Here is a 23582-nt window from a genome sequence, read left to right on the forward strand (position 1 = left end):
AAAGAGAAAACAAATTAATAAAATAAAATAAAATATTCACAACACAAACTCCCCCTCCACAAACCCCAAAGATTTAAAAATTAAGCAAAGAATAAAAAAAATGCAAACTCCAGAAACTTGTGCAGTCCAAAGCTACAAAGACTCAGGGTAAAGAAACAAAAATTATCAGTGCTTAAGAGGATCAGTGACAGTCCAACACATGCGAGAAAACAAATTAATAAAATAAAATAAAATATTCACAACACAAACTCCCCCTCCACAAACCCCAAAGATTTAAAAATTAAGCAAAGAATAAAAAAAATGCAAACTCCAGAAACTTGTGCAGTCCAAAGCTACAAAGACTCAGGGTAAAGAAACAAAAATTATCAGTGCTTAAGAGGATCAGTGACAGTCCAACACATGCTGTCTTTTGCCCTCGCACTGAATTAAATTGTCAGGATTATCACCATAATGCTCTGTTTATGAAGGGTAACGGCAATTTGGGCTGATGGCACTTGCTGCCTTTAGCTTCAAGCTGCCTTCCTGCATCTTCTCTGTAATTCATCAGCTCTTTTCTATCCCGTTGCCCCTTCTCACACCCTGTGCTACTGTATAGGAAGAGCAGAGGACACATGACTGCAAAGAGGCCGAGCTACCCACCCATCCCAATTAGACATTCTTCTTCTTCCAGCTGAAGACGGGGGTCAAGGAAGGCAAATTACACTCCTTTTTGGCAAGGCCCTCATCTGCAGGGCAGCATGTTTTATGAAGAACATAAAACAAAGAAGAAAAGACCATCCCCAGAGTTGTTTGGCTCTGTTGATTTGAGAAGTGGAGCAAAAATGAGTATTCACAGAAATCTTCCTCTGCTCATTCAGCAGGCTTCTACAGATCCAGGAAGAACACGGTGAGCTCAGGAGGTCTCCTCAGCAGATATAATTACCAGTGTGAGTGACGCTGCTCCTTAAAGTTGTTAAGAAACAACAAAATGGGATAAAAGCATTAACATTTAAAACAAAAAAGGAGGGAAATTTCCCTCTCCTTCTTCCAACACTTCCAAAATATTATAAAATAGAAAAATAGAACTTTCCACTTGGGAGTTAAAAATTCACAATTATGTGGGATTTCACCTTTAAATGTCAGTGCTGTTTGTTACATGAAAAAAAACCCTGTCAGCTTAGCCCTCCATGTCTTGCTGGTGTCTGCTTAATAGATAGTTACCTGGGATGATGGATGGCTCTTTGTTAGACCACTAAATGGCTCACAGCCTAGAATAAGCCTGTATTTACTGCCAACATTTGTTTGACTCAAGGATGCAAAACCAAATACGACTCCAAGCAACTCCACCCGACATAAACACAAGAAATGAGAGAGAACTAATTTGTGCATGAGTTTACAGGGCTCCATCAACACTAGTACAACACTGAAGAGACTCTACTCGGCTGATGTTCTGAAACGCTGAGAGACAGCAGAGCGGGGAGCAAGGAGAGTCACACACACCCAGCTGACTGCTGAGGAGGCTTGAGACCCGATGGCACTCCTGACTACCAATGCTGAACAGATACGTGTGGTTTTTCCCCACAAAAGGACCATTGCACAAGCAAGTGGACTAAAATCTCATCATAGGTTGGCCATCAGGTAGCTGACTGCACACTGGGCTGGTCCTTACCCACCCTTCCATGCTCTCCTTCTCTGCCTGCTAGAGACAGTCAAAGAGCTTTCTCAGCTAGCTTGGAAGCACACCCCACTTTTGGTCTACAGAGTCCACACCCCTTATTATCTTCCAGGATCACACCGGGCACTCACCACTTGCAGAAGGCCCTACTATTCCTGTCACAAGCCACTTGCACAACTCATCTTGGCCAATTACCTGCCAGGTATGACCCACAACTCCCTTGCTATTTCCCCGCCGGATCTCTCCTGAAGAGAAATCACAATCTCTGACAATATGGTGCTATGCAGGCAGATGGCCAGTTAGCAGTTGACAGGCTCATTTGACTTGTGGTCTCCACATAGCCACAATTTGAACCCAGGGCCAGAGAGATAACAATGGAGTGCAAAGGATCTCCGACTATCGTCTCCTCTCTGCCCCTCACCACACACACTCACTCACGCACAATCTGTCAGGCTGATGATTTTCACACACTTTCCTTTCCTCCTTTTGCTAGTCTGGGGCTGGTCCTGGATCACAAGAATTAATAAATTCTTATTAAAACCTGCACGAGACACAGTCCCGCTGCAAGTGCCACGGAAGGTTAATTAGCAAGGATGAGCTGAAACTTTTGTTCGCGTTTCTGACTCACTTAATCTTGTGAGAAGCCAGCAAGCTGACATATCCTGCCTCCGAAGGCGCCAGGACAAGCAGGCTGTTCCCGTGACAGCCAATGCGAGCTGTCCTCCCGATCCGGTGGATGTATTCCGCAGGTGAAGCCGGAGCGTTATACTTCAAGAAGGGAACATGAGAAGGGAAAGGAGGAATTAACAGAACACGGCGTGTTAATTATAAAGGAGACAGCCCGCTCATCTGAAACAAAAGGGATCTTAGCAAGCCCCACACGCTGCACCTCCCTCGGAATTGGCCTGTTTATAAAGAACCCATCGGGCTCATCCCTGTAACCATCACTCAGCCCCCTCAGCCCCAGCAGTTTTTTGACATGTGAATGTGACACCTTGGCCAACTTTCAGATAATAGGATGGTTTCTCCATCTCAGTGTCTCTCTTTGCCTTTTACATTTTACTTCTATACAGGCACATCAGGAACCTGTTTGCTTCCCTTAAATAATAAAATACAATGAAAAAATCTCAGACAGACCTTAAGCTAGTGCCCCAGTGGAGCAGGAAGCTGCCTGCTCTGTGTCATCCAATAGAAGATAACTGATTCAAATTTAGACCTGGGCTAAATTGCTTTCTTTTGATTAAAGCAAATCATAGCTGGTTACCGGAGAGAAAAAAAATCTAAGAGAGATGAGGGAGTAAGTGCTTTCAGCAGCATAACATGCAGGTAACAACTCTCTCTCCATGTACAACTATCAGGCAGTATAAAAATGTTGCTTAAAGTCACCCCCAGTATAGTGGTGCCTCTCATTTACTTCACTGGGAATCAAAACTGCCCAGCTATTTGCAAGATCTGATACAGGGTGACATATTTCCCTCCCTTTAACCTCCCCTTATTCTTCCCCCCCTCCTCTCTTTCCTGGAAAAATGAACATGCACAGAGATACTGCTCAGAAATGAGCCCTCAGCAGTTTAACTGGAAAAAACCCAACCACCAAAGCCCACTATAGTGTTTATACCTGTGCCCTCTGGCAAAGTTTCTACTGGCTAGAGGTGTGAGTAAGATGCTGTGAGCAATCTAATTGCTCCCTGCAGGTCCTTGCTCTTGGACACAGCTCTCAGGACAGCTGAGATTTCGCCTTCTGGACACACAGAAGTCTCCCAGGGCTTTAGGTAATTTGCACTGCGTTCTAACACTGGCAACTATATCTTTGGTTAAATCATATTAATATACAGATCTGGGAATTAAAGACTTCACTTCCCAGCTTTCTCCAGCTAGTTAGCTGCTGCAAAACCTTTCTCTTTTTAAAACACAAAATTAAAATCAAATTTGTTACCTGAAGAGAAGAGGTAGAAATGAAAAAGCTTTGTTGAGGCTCTGTGCCCTGTTCTTTTTACCCAGGTGTCACTTGATACATGAAAATCTCTGGATCAGTTTTTCCTCAATTCAACCAACCTTTTCTTAATTATTAATCTTTTATAAAATGAAATCTACTTCATGCTCTCAGCTTCCTCTTTGATACAACAGGCTGCTATTTTTAAGGTTCAATCCATCTCCCTTAGTTTCTATTTTTTCCCAAGGCAATATTTCTGTCAACAGCAATGCAGCAGTGGGGTTTTTTTGTTGTTTGGTGGTTGTTTTTTGACCAGGGAAAATCTGAACTATGCAGTTCCACTGAAAGCTGAATGCTTACAGCTCCAGCCCAGCAAAGCCTCACTTGCAACATTCAGGTCACTGCACAGACACTATTGGGCCACTCAATGTTTAACATTAGGATCACACTTAGAACTCCTCTAACAGAACTGCCTCCCCAGCAAGCTGAGAAACATAGAAACACAAAACTGTAATAGAGATGGCCAGTACTTCACAAGATTTGGCTTCCTGTAGGGGGAAATGGAGGGCATTTCCTCCCAGCCTGTGGAATATTATCATGCAGCTGGTAACACTGGAGTTATTGAAGAGGAAAACAGACTATCAAAACCAAAGGTACGACAACAATGCTGTATCCTAGCAAAACCCTGAGTCCTCATCCTGCAGGCAGGAACATGGGGGTCTCCCACACCTGTAGGCATCAGCACAAAGACCAGCAAGCTGCAGAAAGACTGGACAGGAAAGAGATTTCATCTGAGCAAGACTGCACTTCATACATAGGTACACACATACACACACACAGCAAACCTACCTGCACGATCCATGTCACTTGAGGCAGGTCTAGTCCACGTGCTGCAACGTCCTTTAAAATTAATAAGGAAATTACTTCAGTAAAAATGCTTTGAAGACATCAGCAAAGTAAGAAATCTTCTGGCATGGCAATTATGCCAGGGAACAACAAGCTATGGAAGTAGGAATTTTACATGCCTTATTTGGGGAGAGACAGACCAAAGGTCAGAAATAATGTTGAGGGTTTAAAACACAAGGAGTATTGTTAACAGACTAATACAATAGAAATGATCCACTACTATGGCCCAAAGCCTGGAGGATATAAATCCACCTGTTTCAGGAGAGTGGCGTTGAGTTACAGCAGTCTGTTACAGTCCCTTTATAGCATATCTGAGAGAATCAACTGTCTTAATGGTAGTGATACCTTTGGTCCTTCAGTTTGTTTCACTGATGAAAACACATCTGCTCATTAGGCACCTACTACCCAAACAGTGAGAGAGGTAGAAGGAAATCTCTGGAAGGCAACACTATTTCTGAGCACACCTTTCTTCACAGAAAGCCTAAGAATTAAAACCCAGCTGCTTAGGATGAAGAGGAAAATGGCCATACAGGCAATGGTCAATGAAGTGGAATGTCCAAAGATGCCCTCATCTCCACCTACAAATCATTAGTTGTTTCCTAGGTGATGGGCTGAAGTTGAGGAGCTTGCAGGTCCCCTTTTTGGTCAACAAACAATTTATTAGAACCTGCAGGAAGCTGGAGTACAGCTCGAGGAGAGGGGACTTCAGCTACCCCTGAGATTTCCACCAGTCTTGCTCTGATTTGGAGAAGCAAAACTCAGCCCTGAAGAAACGAGCCTGAAGCTGCTGTCAGGATTGTTATTTGATGTGCCAGCTGGTGAGAAAACCCATCAACTTGGAGAAGGACTTGAATGGGACCCTTTAGTTATCCACAGCCAGTGTAGCTCGAAAAAACATACCCTTTCAAAGAGAAAAGTGAGTGTAAATACTGTTCAGAATGGAGAGAGAGCATAAACATGTTTCAATCTCCCTTCTTGATTTTCTGTTCATTAGTAATGTCCTCACATACTCCTTGGATTTTACATTCGCCACACACAATAGCAGAGCAGGTGTGCAGATTTAACTCTGTTAGGAAATGTTTTGGAACACATGTATCTTTTAGCTAGTTGCAAAACAGAATATATTAAGAACGTAAGCAGGAGCTTAATGTACTAAAAATGTGTCAGCCACCCACTGAAGTGTTTTCATGCAACTCCCACACACGTTAAAAGACTCGGAAGCTGATGTTTTGGCAGCAAAGGCCTTCCCATAAGCACTAGCCAGGTTGCTTTGTGACTCCAACTGCAGTAAAAGAGGAGACACTTTCCACAGCGCCCACTCTGAAATAACACACACTTTCGCTCCAACACGCTCATTAAGCAGCGACTTGTTCCCAGAGTCAGAATGAACAGATGTACAAAAAGCCATTTAAAGAAGGTTGGAGGAAATAAATCAAGAGAAGTCGGGGAACGTGTACAGCAGTTACCAGGATAACAAGCTTATAAACTCTACAGCACAATCAGACAGGAGTGCTGATGCCCGATTCCGATCAGGTTGGCCCTGCTACACATTTCCATGCTGACAAGTCTTTGGTCTTTTCCTATATAGTGCTCTTTCTCATAGCCAGTAGTCTAGGAAAGGCTGTATTTGATGGGAAGGCTCCGACCTTGGGGCAGGGTCAACTTACCCAAAATAAACAGATAGCCAAGCTGCCCCTGTGGTCAGGAGCAAGCACCTCCAACAGGGGGAAGAGGAGGAGACAGAAAGGGCAGGAGCTATCCCTCTCATCCATCACGATTTTTTCTCTCCTCTTCTAAGATACCTTTTCTCCACACCTCTGGCTGGGAAAATACTGCTGCAGACAGTATTGTTCTCGTGTGCACCAACCAAAGCATGCAGAGAAGTTGAACAGTTAACCAAAAGCCTAATAAATAGCCAGCGACAACATTTTAGGAGGAGGCTTTCTCCCATCATCAGCCTTGCATTCAGTACTGCCTTTACAATCCCACCAACTCCACTCAGCTGTTACTGACACGTATCAGCAGCTATTCTCCTGGGGTTTAACTTGGCTTTCCATCAGAAGTGTCCTGGGATTTACTAGTAATTGGAGTGTTTTGCAAACTCTCAAAGACTCCTCAGTATCAGTCCACCTGCGTCTCCTGTAGCTCCTTTTCCTCAAAGACCACAGCAGACAGCAGCAAGGTAGAATTAGGATAAAAAGTTTTGAGTTGATTTGCTTTCCCCTGCTGGCAGAGCCCAGGAGCTTCCCACTTCTCAGATCTTTAGAAAGTATTTGTGGGTCACCATACCAGGAAAGAACACAACTCAAGCAACAGTTACCCACTTTTACTAGCACTACATTTATTCCACACACAGAATCACCAACCTGCCAGTGCTCTTCCAAGAAGCCCAATAGACTTCTAATGTACTACTTTTCCACTGCCCCAGACAGTATTGCCCTTCCCATGCGTGACCTCACACCACCATTCCTTAATAACAGGGAAATCTGGAATATGAATTGCTGACCTAGAATCAGCAACTCACCACTGATTCCTTTCAGTGGACAAATTAAGGGAGAATGAAGTGGCATCTAAGAGGAGAAAAGAGAAATAACCTGCACCAGTGCAATTTTAAAGAAAACCCAGGTGCCAAGCAAATGTGATGACCTGAAGCCTTAACCATATTCCTGCCCTGATCCCAACTGCAAGCCACAGAACGGCACAGTACCAAGGTACAATCCACCCGAGGGCCCCCAGAAATGCTGACATTTCTGCTTCTAACAATTCATGTTACCACCCTGTGCTTGTGGTAATGGGGTACAGAGAGGTGGGGGTGCAAGGGAACAGGGAGCAGAAAGGTCAGACCAAAAGCAAGGCACTGTGGATCCAACAGAGATGGCCACAAAAGTTTTTCAAGGGCCTTGGTTAGCTCAGTCCCTCTCACACAATCTAATTAGGGCAAAGGAAATTGCTAAAGTTGCTTTTGAAAGACACTCAATGGTGAGGTCTTGAAGGCCCTGAGCTTGACAATTGGCTGCCTACATGAGGCCTAGAAGTACAGATGGAAGGCAGCTTGCTCAGGTGCCAGGCTGTCAGTTGGATTAAAATGACTCATTTATTTACCAAAGAACCTCACAAAGTGCTTTAGCTAACAGGCAGAGAGGGCCTAACGGCTCTCCAAGCTGGGGAAGAAGCTCTCTCGCCTTCCCGGCCTGCCAAAAGTCATTACTGCCGAGTGTGGAAAGCCATCAGCAGGGTAGAGACCCCCGTCGGCAGGGTGACAGATTGGGCTGCGTAATCAGAGGAGGAAGGGGAGAGCACAGAAGCTGTCAGAGGCGAAAGCTCTTGGCTGGGGCCGCCAGAAAACTGGCAAGATGAGTTAGCGTGACTGAGTAAACAGCAAACAATCTCCAAATGATCTTTCCTCTCTCCCTGGAAGAGATGAACTTGTTTAAAAGGCACATCCCAAAGGAAGCTGCAAAGAACTTCAGTGAAGGAGAGAGAAATAAATCGGGATGAGACCCTCTGAGATACACGGCCCTTCTTTATTTTCTTGTCTGCCAGCTCACATTGTCTGGCAAAAATATTTTATGGAATATATTAATATACATTTGACATAGAGCAAATTAATAAACGGAACAGCAGGTCCCATTGCTTACTAGAGCGGAAAGATGGGTGGAGAACATGGCATAAGGGACAAGGGAAGGACGGCAACACTATCTGTGTTGCTCTTTTGTGAGCCAGGTTTCAAGATTTCGTGGGCACAAAACGTGATTTTGCAGTGAAAAGAACAGAACCCTCTTTCTGCAAAACCTTTTTGCTGATATGAAGGAAAGCATCAGAAAAAGCAATGCCCTCGGAGGCAGGAGGTGGTCACAGTGCCTGGCTGCCCTTTGGACATCTGCGTTGGGGAGGCACCTGTAATGTGGGACTAGTGCAAAGTGTATCTCTATATTAAGGTGTCCATATGGTCCCCATTACTGTGGTAACAGGCCACCTCCTGGTTTCAATGCATTTGTCCTCCCAACATCTCTGTAAGATAGAACAGTGCTACTATCCCCATTTTACAGATGGGGAGCTGAAGCACAGAGAGATTTTGGACTCAGACACACAACTTACTGTGCTTAACGTGCTAAGCATGTGCCAGCTGAGCCACAGTAACCATAACTGTCAGGATTTGCATCCCTGCTTTGCAGTAAATGCAAAGTAGCTTAGATGGAAATGAAGGAGGGTTACGATAAATGCATTACTTTACACTACCCTCTTCACGGCAATCTGGGTTAATTCACATTACCTCCCATTTATGACAGGTCAGGAGCAAACACACAACTATTGCTGCTCAGCTGACATGTGGCTACTTGCCTTGTCATCACAATTCCATCTCCACTTGCGCAGAGTCTGTGGCATGGCAGGAAATCAAACCACATCTCCAGTGTCTCAAGATGGGGATCCCATCTACTGGGATTTCTTTATCCAACTTATTCTTCCTCCCTTGCCAACAGCTGTACATTTCCTGCAGATTTTTCCTGTCACAGGCTGCATTTCCCTTTTGAACAGTCTCACCCAGGAACTGATATCCCAGTGATTGCAACGATTCCATTTTCTCTTTGTCTAAAATTGAGCATTCACTGTCTTTCCAAACTTATAAGCTGAAATTTCAGTTTAACAAGACATGCCCCTGAAAATTCTCAGTTATAGACAGCATGCACATGAAGCATAACAAAGTTCAGCTATTTATTATTTAGAATTTACCAAACACTTTTTATCTTCAAAACACTTGAACTACACCACTGAGTGATTTAAGCTTTGCTATCCTCCTCAGCTAAGACACTGACTTATTACCTCTGTACACAGGTAAACCAAGTTATAGTTACAATTATGCACTGCAAAGATGCATTTTGACCTTGATCACATCACTGAAAGGTTGTACACACACCCAGGGCCAAGACTAGCACGTAACAAGTACAGTTTTACAGGTGACACAATACATAATTTGGCAACACTGAAACCAACACTCCTATGCACACGGCAGCCCTAGTTTGAACTCAGACATTAAAAAGGTAAAATTCACCCCCCACTCTCTGAAAAGAAAAAAAAGGGCAACTAGTTTCCTTTAAGAACAATCTGCTGCAGGAAGAGGAGTCATTTCAGAGCTGGAGAAGGTTTCTCAGCTCTAATTACTCCCGATCGCTGTAATTTACAAGTTTGCGGTGGGTAGAAATCGCCAAGATTCACACATTTTCAGATCAACAGCTGCCACTATTAGAGAGCAAATCGTGCAGCCTTCTGCACCACTGCAGCAGGCTAGCTGTGGCACCCACAGGTCACAAACGAGGAGAGGAAGGTGCCACCACAGCACAAGGGTGCCAGCAAACTTCAGTAGAGGACAAGAATTTCTCCCTCAGCACCCTTGAAGGAAGCTTGAAGGGCAAAGCACGGAGAGCAGCAGAGCGTGTGCATTTCTAGTGACACCATTCTCTGGTTGGGCTTCCCTTCCATCCCTGCAGGTTTTTGTTTTTAACCTTGGGGTAGTCATTAAGATGGGAAATATCACATTACATCCAATTTACCTGGCAGTTCTGGGGCATACTACAAATTAGGATTGCATTCTACTGACTGTATGTAGAGGGCAAGGTTCCAGCTTCAAATGATCAGATTTTTCCAGACATAAGACCATGCAAAATACTTTGAGGCCTCTTGTATCAGACATAGGCTTTTTCTGTATGTGGTAAAAGGTCATGCACATGTTTGCAAAGAGGGCACTGGTCCTTATTTAACATGTGAGATGCAGAAAAAGGAGATGACTTTCCTCAAGGTCAGACAGTGAGCTGGAATTAGAGCTCAGTGCCAAATCCTCTGCTCTACCATTAGGTACCAGGCAGGCCCATTAGCGTGGAGCTGCAAAGGGACTCCAAGTTACTTACAGTGCAAAGCAAGATGCCAGTCTTGGATTTCAGGAACGCTTGGAAGACCTCTGTTCTTTCCTAGAGGATTGAAAGAGAAGAATGGAAGACTGCTTATGCACGTTACAATCAAACATAAAGCAAATTAGCTAATGTAACAATTAAGCAACTATGCCTTGCTCACTAGATCATGTACAGCTTCAAAAGCAAAGGACTGGACTACTCTAGTTTCAGTCAGACTCTTCCTGTAAATGTAAAAAAATATACATCTATGGCATACAGTTGTGGTCCTGGGTAGGAAGGCAGAGCATCAGGGGCAAGCCTGAGTGCCTTTGTTCAAACGAAAGCAGCCAACACCTCCAGGGTTTGCACAGAAGCATGGCCTATGGATGTTAGAAAGCAGTTACTGGTTTACATGGAGAGGGGATCCAAAAAAGATTAGGCAGCAGCAACAGCAACAGAAGCACTGGCATACCTTATGGGCAGCACAGGCTTTTGTGAATGCAAGAAAAAGCTGGACATCTTGTCTGTCCAGTCACAAGATGGGCAGGATAAGCCCATTTGGTTGACACAGTGATATAATCACATCACAAGAGATCAGCTTCATCATGTGCCCAATGAGGCATGCAGACAGTCACTGAACTGACTGAGTAATTATTAAGTACTGGGGATGCTCAGCTGCACAGTTGCTCACATGAACTGTTGTGGGATAAGTCTTCAAAGTAACAGGGCAGGAGGGAAGAGATCTTGGCTAGAAACCCCTGCCCAAGGGGGCAAGGAGGCAGGACTCCTGGGACTGCAGGCATCTGCCACAGAGCTCCCAGGATACCCTCCCATGGCCTTCCCACAAGAAAAGGCCTCGTGCTGGTGAGGGCCACCAACAGGGCTGCTGACACTGGGATGAAGGTTGTTCCTTCCTGTGAGTGTCAGAGGCAGGCGCTCCCCAGCCTTGTCCTCATTGCTGGTCTGCATCAGAAGAATTCCTGCAGCCCCACTTCTACCACGAGCTCAGGCTCCCAGGCAGGGCTGTCCACAGCCCCCACACCCCAAATTACTCCACCAGTAGCCTGTGAGCCATTGAGCCAGAGAACTGCAGGAATCCACCAGTATGGCTCCTCACTTACCTTCAAAAGGGCTTTGTCAGTCCCCAAACCTTCCTAAACACACTCCAGTTAGTTTAACTGACTACTTTGGGGTGTGTTGTTTTCCTGACACAAGCAACAGAAACCGATTCTTCAACCCACGTTACATCCTGATATTTGCTATCACACAAGACAATCTCTGAGCACTAACAACCAAAGGCCTCAGTGGCACATGGTCTTCATTTGCCAGTACAACCTACCCACCTACACTCCCCCTCTTCTTAGCTATGGGAAATAACCACACACACACACACTCCTTTGATCTGATTCCATTTACTCCTTTCCTTTTCAGAGCTTAGGCTGTCTCTGGCCTCAGAAACACCAAACCCATTTCCCTCCTGTGCCTTTTGCTTCCTCCTTCTAAAGTATCCTTGTTCCCATGTTTCAAAAGCCTTCCTTCTCAGAGTTCTAGAGATTAACTGAATGTCCTGTTATGCTGATGATATAGAAGGAACCTCACACATTTGACTCCCAGCTAGGGGTACTGTTCCAGGAAAGAAGGGAAACTTGGGCCTTGCTGACACACTGAATCCTCTGCTGACAAAAATTAAAGAAGAGAGCACGCTGTATCTTGTTGACAATGACAGCAGCCGTGCTCAGCAGTACCATATGGGATCCACAATTTAGCTCCATTAATGCTCTTAATTTGAAGACATCGAGCACTAATTACACACTGGGTACTAAAAAGGCAAAACCCTTCCCCTGGTGCCAGCTACTTAGTGGTGTTCTGTTGGCTTAACAGCTGGTCAGGGTAGAGTTGGGCCAGACCAGGCCTGCTCACTTGCTCAGGCAGGCAGGTTGAGGAAAGGCCAGACTGCAGGGACAGCAAAGCACATGTTTCTGGTCTCCACAGGATGGGAATGAGAAAGAAAAAAAATGGCTCTTCACCTCTTGCTTCATCAGAAGAGCTCTATTCATTTGTGATCTCTGCTGTGCAGCTCAGAGTAGAGCAGTAACTCTCTCCATCACAGATCAAGGGCAGGATCAGGGGCTGAACTTCCAAGGCAGGTCCCTCAGCTACTGAAACGCTGCAGCACCAGTTCACTGGCCTCTCAGCTGTCTGTAGCAAGCTTGAATCTCATTGACCAAACCTATCCAGCTAAAACCTAGACTTACTTTGGGGTAATCACTGTTAATTGCTATTATTCCATCTCAGGGAAAAGAGCAGTGTGTCAAGACACTGTTCTTCAAAACCAAAGCCAAACTGCTCCATCCCCATCTAATGGGGCAACTTAGTAGTAATGTTTCAGGGCTTGGATGAGGCTTTCCTTTGGCATTAAAAGCCTGTCTTGACTGCACAAGAGGCTCCATCCTCATCTAATGGGGCAACTTAGTCAGTAGTAATGTTTCAGGGCTTGGATGAGGCTTTCCTTTGGCATTAAAAGCCTGTCTTGACTGCACAAGAGAGAACCATGGATACGTAAATGGTTTAGTGCACCCACTGGGAATACAGAATGGCTCTGTCAGCCTGCTGAAATAGCACCTCTTGCCTCTTCAGCTGTGTTTTTCAGATATAGCTACCAAGCTACTTTCCAGAAGTGGGACAATATTCTTATTCTCATTAGCAGATGGAAGAGTGAGGCCCCTAGAGGTGAAATGATTCTCTGTCCTCTCTTCTGCCCTCCTCGACAAAATAATAAATCAGAGGGAATACAGAATAAAACAGTGTCCCCTGACATTTTCAGAATGCTTACTTCCTGTTCCATGTTGCCATGCAGGCGCAGAAACTGTAAGCGTGCAGAAGAGAGAGATGAACGTTCAGGTTGTTCTGACTCCAGCCCTCCTGAAAGGACCTTTAAGAGGAGCTCATAGTAGAATTCCACTTGTTCACAGCTGGAGAAAAAGATGATCATCTTGTGGTGTTTTTCAAACTGTGAGAAAAACAAGAAAATTGCACATAACCATTTCCATAGGCCTCTCTCACTGCCACGATCACTGTAAGATCTAGGTGACTTCCACTTCCAGAGACATGATTATCCAGGAAAGGATGACGGAGTTTGACACCAAATACTGAGCCCACAGAAGGAGTACATGAGTACACGCTGCACAGGTATCTCAGTGCCAGCATGAAAGACACAACAGCACCTCGGCTCTCTTGTGGCTCCCTGTGCACTGGATGTACTTCAAAGCCCTAGATCTATCCTTGACAGAGTAACAGATAAAGGAGTTGGAAAGGGCAAAGGGCTACTTAGTAATATAAATGCAAACAGAGTCTCACCTTGCATTTCTCAAGGATAAAAGCTGCTAATGTGACAAGCCTCAATTTGCTGGGGACCACCACGACATACTGCTTGAGCTTCTCCGGAACAGCAAAGGTTTCCTGTTCCATACAGTTTGATGAAGTACTGGCTTGTCCATCCATTTGTGATGCTGGTTTGATCTGGGTTTCATCTGCTATGGAAATGCTGACGGGATCATTCAAACTGATATCAGCCAGGCGTGTTACTCCTAAATCGTAGAAGATGAAAAATACATGAGGGTCAGTCTGGGGTGCTGCTGGGGAAGGTGATGAGATAGTCACACAAAAAAACCAACTAACACAATTCCAGTGAAAAGCAGCAAAGGGCAAGGAGCTAATGAGCCTCAGACACTGACAGAACACCCCTGCAAACTTCAGGCCTTCTGGGGCTTAACTGCTGCGCACTCCACCAAAAGCATCACAAGCTGCTACTTCAGCCATCTGGGCCATTTTACATTATATAAAGGTTTTGACTAGACAGACAGTGTTTAGCAGTCCTGTTTTCTAACAGTGTGTGTGGAAAAAAACCCAACACACCTTCACACTATCAGAAGTACAGGAGTCAAAAGGCCTGGCTCAATTCCTGCCTCAGCAACTGACTTCTTGCATGACACCAAGCAAATCACACTCGGCTGTCCTGTCATTAGCTTTTTGCCTTAACTCTGTATTTGTAAAGCAAAGAAACAAACCAGTGCTTCCCAGGTTCATGGTGAATTTGATCTGGAATTTCAGAGACATGTATAAGGACCATGTAAGTATATATAAAAATTCCAGTAACACAGGACAAGTGTCATAAGCCCAAAGAAATCAGTAGGCATAATTCCACTTCTGCAAAGCACTTCAGACTGGGCTGTAATATAATCAGACTCAATCAACTATTTTGTAGTTTCCTGTGAATTATTCAGCTAGAAGAGACACCATCTATCTATATCCTACCTTCTGTGAGGGTGGCTGAGAGCAGGACATTCTGACGTGCCTCTCTCTCGGCATTTAAAGCATTGAGTATCACCGTTACATCCTTCTCAAAGCCCAGGTCCAGGATCCTACAAAACCAGCAGAGGTGATGAAAGATGCTGCTGGAAGGAATGAGGTGAAAGTCTTCATACTACATAAGCCAGTCATGGAGAGGGGAAGTGCTAGAGCTGATCAGATCTTTGGCCCATCTAGGTTCATGCTCCATCTTCAACTTCTGCCAGGGTCAGAAGACACTGAATCTTTGCAACGGATAATTGTACAATAATCTGTCCAAAGGGGACATTTCTTCCTAATCCCAGCCATCTGGTGCTTGGCTGAGGCAACCGAACATGAACGGTTTAAGATCTCTCATTATTATTTCTTGTTTGTATGTATGTAGTGAATTATGATGCAGAAGGTACCATAGTTATTTTCCACACCAAAACACCTGGAATCTTACCTGTCTGCTTCATCAATAATCAGCCACTGAGTGCGACGGAAATGAATACATTCTGTGGACTTGATGTGATCAACCAGGCGACCAGGAGTTGAAATGAGGATGTTTATTCCTTTACGTAATCTGTTTAGATTAAAACCAAAACAAAAAACACCCACAAAAAAAACCAAACCACAAACAACCCAAAACAAAACAGAAAACACAAAAAATAATAAGAAACAAGAAAAAGAGAAAGGAAAGGAAAACATCCAAGTTAGCAATAATTCTGGAATAGGAACCTGGAGTGAGGAACTGGAACCTACAGAGGAAAACATTATGGCTATAGCATAAAATTCGCAAGGATGGTACTTTCTCACTGATTAAAACTGAAATCTATTGCACAGCTAAATTCTACCCTTGATCATCATCGATACTCAGAGGCATACTGAGTGATAAGGACAGGGTAGAAAGAACTATTAATACTACTAAAAAAATCCAAACCACCCAAGCTAGGTTTTCTTTTCTAATCAAGTACTTCTGTTACTGTCAAGAGTAAACTTCTTTCACTTCAATTCTTGAAAAGGGAAAAGAAAGAGATTTTTAACACCAGGAAATCTCTTCTCCAGAAAGCAATTTCCCCCATAACAAATACTGGAGACAGCACTCGGTGGTAAGCAAATACAGGTGTTTGTCAGAAGAGTTAAAAAAATACTGACACAAGAGAACATCTTCTCAGAAGGCTCATCAGCATTTTAGAAATAGATCCAACTGGGGGAAGTGAATGCTTCCTGTCTGTGTAAGATCCAGGGGGATCACAGCTTGATCCAAACTCACAATCCTCTCTCCTGGTAAGAAAAGCACTCTAAAGAAGAGCAACAGATAAAACACTGTAGAGCAGAAGAACCCAAAATACAATTTAAGAACTTGGCTTCCTACCTGGCTTTTTCCGATTTTCTCTTTTCTCCCCCCATTAGCACTCCAGGCACAATCCAGGCAAATGGCTACAGGGGGATCACAGCTTGATCCAAACTCACAATCCTCTCTCCTGGTAAGAAAAGCACTCTAAAGAAGAGCAACAGATAAAACACTGTAGAGCAGAAGAACCCAAAATACAATTTAAGAACTTGGCTTCCTACCTGGCTTTTTCCGATTTTCTCTTTTCTCCCCCCATTAGCACTCCAGGCACAATCCAGGCAAATGGCTACAAAAAAGAAAACCAAGACCAATATAGATTCTTCTTAATGAAGGGACAGAGCCTAATTCAAAAAATGTTGTTTCTCAGCAAAAAGAGAAAGGACTGGGGCTGACAGCAGTGTGCATCTGATTTGATCTAACACATACAGCCCACATGCACTCTCTCACCCACAGCTACATATCAATGGCACCTTTAGTTCTAGCCATGTAACTTGCTTCCCACGTCGTCTAGGAAGATAGAAACGCAATCATCTTTGCACCAGTTCCAATCACATAGTAAACTTCTTTTCCTTCTCCCCATGTAGTCTAAATGTTCAAAGACAAGCTACAACGCTATTTCTTTATCTTGCCTTTAAGTAGTATCTGCCTGTGGTCAAGGAAAGTTTCAGAAAAACACAGGACCTATGAAGTTTATATACACACACCCCTACATGCACACAGTCACCGTGTCTGTGGATATTAAATATCAGTCTCATTGATACTGGCAGGAGTTTTTGCCACTTACTTTAATGAAGTCCAATCCCTCATTGAATCCAATATTGCCCAATATTTACAGGGGAGATAATCAAAGCACAGTAGTGCCGTTGCCTCACTCGAGAGGAAATGCAGGACAGAAGCAGAGCACAGCTTGTAAAGATCACACAAATGCATGACTACTAAATAGGCTTAAGTTTGCACGGGTCACTGCTTGCCAGAAATGCTCCAACAAAATAGTTACTACAGAAAGAGTTTCTTTTTAAGGCTTAAAATAAGGAAGATGTCTAAGCAAGATGCAGGCAGTTGGCATTAAACTAACTGCGTCAGGAGCAGCCCAACCAACCTTTTTCTCTCTCAGTAATTACACCATCATACTAAACCCTCCAGTCAGACCACAATCTAAATCTTCTGCTTTGGGTCACTATGGCAGTTTACACTGGACTCAATGGTCACTACACATTATACTTAACAAAGAAAAATTAAAGGGGGTCCGTCCAGACTTCACGCTTTGAAGGACATTGAAAGTCTACTCATAACAACTTCTAATTACTATGGAAAAAGACTGAAATACTTTAAACTTCAGCATGACACAACAAAATCTTACTTGGTAATTCCAGCACTAAAAAACACTTGGAAAGTGCCTTATTATTTCAAGGAAAAAACAGAAGAGGGACTGGGAATATAGATCAGATAAACGACTTGGATACCTTCTAACCTCATGGTAAGATACTCTGCCTCCATTAAAGGAAAGCACTATCATTTAATGATTTTAAAAGCCTTCTAATTTCTCTGGCTATTCAACTGGCAACACAGTTCACCAAGTTCTACTCCCCCACCTGAAACCCATCTGTCAAGTATTAGTTTCAGCAAAACAGCGCGTGTCATTGTGAGAGTTTCCATTCATAACTCAGACTGAAACAATGACAGGTACTTCTAAAAACAAAACACTGAAAATCAGCTACGCTTGTTTATGAAAACATGTGCAACTAAGGTGCCATAATTGAGCACTTAATTCTTTATGTGATAGTTTAAAACATGCCACAGGGAAATCACGTGCTTACAAACAGATTTATCTTTAAGGACCACGCATCTTGCCAGATGCTGGATTTCCTTAACCATTCCATTGAATTCACAGGAACTGAAGTTGCTTTGCCTCTTGCAGCAAGAGGCTCAAGGAATAAGAAGAAAACAGAGCACTGAATTCTTACCTTAAGTAGCTTCTGCATTGTTTCAAAACTTTGGAGTGCAAGCTATGGAAATCAAGAAAAGAAAGTGAGCTCTGAAAAAGTTCCTGGACTACAAAGCTGGCCTACAAGCCCCTTTGGCTCAAAAATCTGTAAACTGTATGTGTATCATCAGAATTCTAAAGATGTCCTTATCTTTTCCTTTAGAAGCTCCTTATTATTTTATTCTCTTGCATAATCCTTCTTTTATTATATTGGGACCTGTTCAAAAACCTTGCTGTTGGTTCAGCTCCACAAGCCAGCTCTCAGAACAAGAGAGACTTCTGCTGGCCCTGTGAATGCTCCAGGGAGAAAACAAGCTGAAGCCACTCAAGATTTTGCCCCACAGGAAGAGTAAAGGGAAAATGGCACAATTTCTGGAAGAAAACCACTATGAAAAGAAAATGCACCTGATCCACAGAGTGATCATGTCTGTATCTTCCTACCTGTGTTTCACAGTCAGCAGAACAGAGATGGTGTACACAAAGCTTGCACACCTCATGTCTGGTCAGTAGGAAGCATTTAGCTGTTGGGTTTCATGTGCTGTCTGACAGCCATTTCTGCTGTGGCAGTGGAGACTGAGAAAGGCAATAATGCCTCCCCAGCTCAGTCACAGACTGAGTATGTGAGCAGGGCTTAGTTATGGAAGTAAAACTATCCTAAATATGTAAAACTATTTTAAATAAATAAATGCTCTGACTACACATGCTATGTACTATATTTGCCAAGCTCTCAAGAAAGGCCATTGCTTTCAATATAAAGCTAAAGTAATACCAACTGTAATTACAAATTATCTTCCCAAGTAGTCTCCAGCATCCCTTTAAACAAGCTCAGGAACAGTTTCCCCTACACTTGGTATTCATACAGCATCCTACGGAGGCAGTAAGTTTGCTGCTGTAAAAATTTAAATAGCTTCAGAGCTTTCTCCTTTCACAGAACTGAGCTGAGATATTGCACTGCAGGTTGTGTAAAATACTGTGCCCCAAACTAGATACCTGCAATCAATTCTCCACATGGAAGTTATTATCATTTGACATACCAAAAAAATAAATAAATAAAAGGTTGATACCCTCCTCTGAAATTGCCTTTGTGATTGCAAATAATATAAATCAAATAGAAGAGAGTTCAGTGGAGAAACCAACTCTGGGAAGCCTCATCTTCAGCATTCACTTCTGGATTTGAAAAGGGCTTTAAAAATGAAACCTTTGTATAAACCTACACATTGGCAAAGCTGATTTCATTGGTTTTGCTTGCTCTCCCTGTGTGAGCCAGGCAAGCTTCTGCCTGCCCTGCCCTGAGCTAGGGAGTTTCTCCAGGACTCACTTATTTCCAGCTGCATATGTAAAACTCAAAGAGATTTCTTCTTTCTTTGGTATGGCACTGAACAAAAATGACAACGTGCATCCTGAGAGCAAGTTCTTTCTGTGAGGGCAAGACCTGAGCAGAAGGACAGACCATGTATCCTAAGACAGTCCCTGGTGGGCTCACATCTACACACTAAATATCAGTGTTCAAACACTCTGAGACAAAATCAGAAAGAAGAAAAGCCACGTACCTCTCTTGTTGGGACCAATATGAGTGCGTAAGGCCCATCACTGCGCTGCAAACAGAGAATACGAGGCCCACTAAGAAGAATGTAGCACTGAGAAATGAACGCTTCCACACCTAACTGCTCTTAGCCAACAAAGTGACTTCTGAAGGGGTTTAGTACAAGTTCATATACAACAGTTGGGGGTATTCCCCCCCTCCCAGCTTTTAACAAATCAACAGTCTTTCAACTACTGATACTGCATTGCCTTCTCTTCCCTGCTTGGAAACCTGCTCACAGTCATAGCCAACGTTTTATTCCATACACATATTGTTTCACTCTTGTATTTCTGAGTTGCATAAATACTTCCATGTTTGATGCTCAGCAACAATCTGTAGGTAAAAGGTGCAGAAAGCAACAATCCAGGACGGGTTGGAAATGTTTCATCGCATAAGGAAAGTCAGGATCTCTTTCCATAAAATGCACAGGAGATGGCAGATCTGCAGCAGTCTTTTCTGGTCAACCAGATGAACCAAATTGGGAGCAATTATTCTGTTTCACCTACCTGTATTTTGGATTCCATCCCTTGCAGAGACTGTACAAGTGGAATTCCATAGGCAAGAGTTTTACCTTTTTAAAAGGGAAAAATTTGGAAGGTTTTCCATCAGTAAGACCTGTGTAAGCCATAGCAAACTAAAGTACCATTCAACCTACTATTCTTAAACTGATGTCAGAGTCTGGAATACTTTTAATTAAGTATAAAGTTCCCAGAATGGAAGATTGACAGGGGTTCACCAAAGAGCCAATTGAAAAACAGAGAGGTGGTGGTATCCCACTAAGATCTACCTAAATAAATATTCCCACCCACCCAAGCAAATGAGACATCCAGACATAGCTTGCTGCAGAGTGTGCACTGTTTAGCTCTGCTGTTTTCTGGCTCTGTGTCTCCAGCATGAGCCTTGGAACAGGCCCCTGTACAGTGGGTGGCAGCTGCACAGCAACAGCCAGTCCCAGCACTGTGCTGATACTGAAGTTTGCACAGCATCTGTCTGTGACACAGCAGTCCCATGTCAGGCTGGGAACATGAAGTTTTGGTTCTATATTTGGGATCCAGTTTAATATGCCCTAGGGAAGGAGACTGACAATTACATACTGACCTGAACCAGTCTGAGATCTCACTAGAGCATCTTTGCCTTGCAGGAGAACAGGAATTGTTTGCTTCTGAACGCTGCGTCAAACAAAACGGGTTAGGAAATATGAATGCCACACAGGTCTGTTTCTAAACTGTTTACCCCAAATTCCATGCATTCATCTCTGCTGTGTAGCTGCATCAGTAGAACTAATTTCTAAGGAAAGCCACTAGGTAGGCATCAGGTATGACAAACTGAAAAAAGATGGTTTTATGATTCAAGTACCAAATTTGAAGGCAGGCTCATAGGTTCCACCTTCAGCTGTACAACTCACTTGCTGTGTAACTTACAAGTTACTTCTCATCCCAGATTTGAAAGCAATAAACCCTGTGCTAAATGGCATAGCATAACAGGTGCTGTGGTCTTCACAAACCAGTGACATAGAACAAAACAATCATGGGCTTTAAGGAGTACTGAAGACAAAGTTTTTATATGAATTTGCTTACCTGGTCATGCTACTTATCTTTAGGACAGTGTTAATTGTGGAGATCTAGAGAGATAATAAAGAGCAGTAAATAGATGTCATTGTCAAACTGTTCTTTTTGTTACTTTTTGTAGTACAACACAGAGCAAAAACCAGAAGACTGATGCTGATTCTCTACATTACTGGTTCAGGGCAACTGGATGTGAAAGTTCCATGTTCTCAAAATACTTCTTAGTTAACCAGAATTACACCATTGCTGGTACATCATGAAATACCAGACTTGTTAAAACACTGCACTCCCAATAGTTTTCTGTGATTTTTTGGTATGATAACTACAGAAAGTGACGGGTGGAACAGTGTCCTTAGGGATGGGTCAGGACACTGGGGAGCACGTTCAGCTAAGAGACTGCAACAAAATCAGGTGAAGTTCTGGCAGGCCTGTCCAAGTCACCATGAGTAAACGTGCATCTCCCAGCTCTCTAACCCACTCCCCACCCAAAGCAGCATGTTTCAAGACACGCAGCCTTGCTGCCACTCACCAGATGTGGATGAAGGTCCAACTGGCTGAAAGAGTCCGTAGTGAAAACATCTTCTTGTACCTGCTGCACCACTTGTCTGAGTCAGGGGAAACAAACAAAACCAAAACAAAACACACGGTGTGGTTAAAAACTGTTCATCAGTAGTCTGTGTAGCAGCTTGCTTTGCCCGAGTAAGGGCACTGAAAGGGTTTTTTGCTCCTATTTATCTAAATATATCTAAGATACCTGTGAATCTTTGGGATATCAGGGTTGTTTCTAAACAGGCTGGATGTCTTAATGAAAGGTTTGCTTTTCTGGCTTTCATTTCGGTTCTCAGTCAACTGCTTCTTAGGAAGAGATTTCTGTGATGAACTTCCCTTCTGCCTGATGTCAGCTTCTATAGCAGGTTTCTTGAAGGTGTTTATTGATGGTTTACGTTTACGTTTGAAAGGTGGGTTTCCATGTGGTGACTGGAGCTTTCTTTTCAGAGCACCAGACTGCTTTAATGTTAACAAACCAGAGAGCAAGAGTTCATTAATGACTGAGAATTAACAACGTGGTTATCATGTTGAACACAAACATTAGCCCACAGATAGACCCCTTAGTTTTGGAATCCCCTGCCCCATAACTAAAGAAATTAAGCTTGATTTTTTGCAGCTAGATAGTTCCTATTCTAACAGATTCACCACCATTCCTGAGACTTCAGATCACTTAAGTGTAAAGAGAAATCTTAAATCATATATAGTGCTCATCTCTACAAAAGCTTCTCTATAAAAGCACCTCTAGCTTCATCAGAAACCAAGCAGAACACACTTGAAAAAGCTCTCTCAAAAGCTCTGCAAATCTCCTGATTACATTAAAGCCATCCCTGCAGGCTTCCTCCGCTCTGTGGCCAGGAGGGACGGCCTTTGCTTCACTCCAACTTATGCTTCTGCCAACTTTCAGCACTTCTGAGCTCTTTATTTCTTCTTCTGAAGCAGTACATTTATTTTACTGATCTTTCAATCGTATTAAGAAAATCTTTTGCTCTCCCCATATCCCTTCAGGAACAATGAAGAAGAAAATTAAACTTAACTTCCTTGGGTCCCCAAAGCTCTTCAATGTCCACAAGCCCTTTCTCAATGAACTTTCCCCCCACCACTGCAAAACTCCTGAAATGTGTGAAACACCAGCACCATCCTGCCCCACTTTTTTCGCTCTTCTCCACTCCTAGTTGCTCACTCTGATTTTCTTCCTATGGCCTATATTGTTTCCAAGCTCTATTACTTTTTTCACTTGTTTCTTCACGTTTTTGGCAACCAACCAAAACCCAACCTCCTCCATCCAACATTCACTACCACAGAAGTGATGGTTGTGGTGCCCTAGCTCCAAGTGCCTAATACAATCAGGGTAAATCCTGGCAATCATTTAACTCTTACATACCTTCGCACAGTATTTTAAGAACTACTAATAAATTCAGAATAACAATTGCAATAACCCAGAATCAATACACCGATAACTTTAAAATGGAACATGTCTATTTAAGCCATTCTTGTTTGCCTTCCCTCAAACTGATGAGAGTAAAGCACCTACTCCTGCGATGCGCGGCATTCCCAAATCTAGTTTACTCTGAAATACGACGACTTCCCCTTCCTGGCAGCACTTCAGAGCAGTTCTATATAAAACACAGACCTGTAAGAGCGTTACCCGCAGCTTCAGCAGCCACCCAAGGAGTCTGAAGCCGCTGGCAAAGCAAGAGAGGTGCAGAGAGCCCAGCTGAAGGGATCAGAGAAGCTCGTACCTCGTGTTTCTCACTACCACACCGCCCAGGGCCGGCCCGTCTCCCTCCCAGCCCCCCGGCCCCTCTGCAGGCACAAGCCCACCTCGGGGAGGGGAAAGCCAA

At 43.6% G+C, this 23582-nt stretch overlaps 1 protein-coding gene across 1 annotated transcript in view; it reads right to left on the reverse strand.

Annotated features, from left to right (window-relative positions):
* Nucleotides 1–22241, reverse strand: part of DDX31 (DEAD (Asp-Glu-Ala-Asp) box polypeptide 31) — a gene marked incomplete at its 5' end in the record, with an annotated part of 47354 nt that extends 25113 nt beyond the window's left edge. The window contains 15 exons of the mRNA XM_010019028.1: nucleotides 2283–2422; nucleotides 4437–4487; nucleotides 10397–10456; nucleotides 13212–13388; nucleotides 13736–13965; nucleotides 14693–14799; nucleotides 15171–15290; nucleotides 16283–16347; nucleotides 18026–18067; nucleotides 19596–19640; nucleotides 20134–20198; nucleotides 20726–20796; nucleotides 21205–21248; nucleotides 21722–21797; nucleotides 21947–22241. Coding sequence (XP_010017330.1) covers nucleotides 2283–2422; nucleotides 4437–4487; nucleotides 10397–10456; nucleotides 13212–13388; nucleotides 13736–13965; nucleotides 14693–14799; nucleotides 15171–15290; nucleotides 16283–16347; nucleotides 18026–18067; nucleotides 19596–19640; nucleotides 20134–20198; nucleotides 20726–20796; nucleotides 21205–21248; nucleotides 21722–21797; nucleotides 21947–22241 — 1588 coding nt within the window. The remainder of the gene's footprint in view (nucleotides 1–2282; nucleotides 2423–4436; nucleotides 4488–10396; nucleotides 10457–13211; nucleotides 13389–13735; nucleotides 13966–14692; nucleotides 14800–15170; nucleotides 15291–16282; nucleotides 16348–18025; nucleotides 18068–19595; nucleotides 19641–20133; nucleotides 20199–20725; nucleotides 20797–21204; nucleotides 21249–21721; nucleotides 21798–21946) is intronic.
* Between the last annotated feature and the right edge of the window lie 1341 nt (nucleotides 22242–23582).

Source organism: Nestor notabilis, unplaced genomic scaffold (assembly GCF_000696875.1).
Source record: "Nestor notabilis isolate BGI_N333 unplaced genomic scaffold, ASM69687v1 scaffold11357, whole genome shotgun sequence".
NCBI lineage: Eukaryota > Metazoa > Chordata > Aves > Psittaciformes > Psittacidae > Nestor > Nestor notabilis.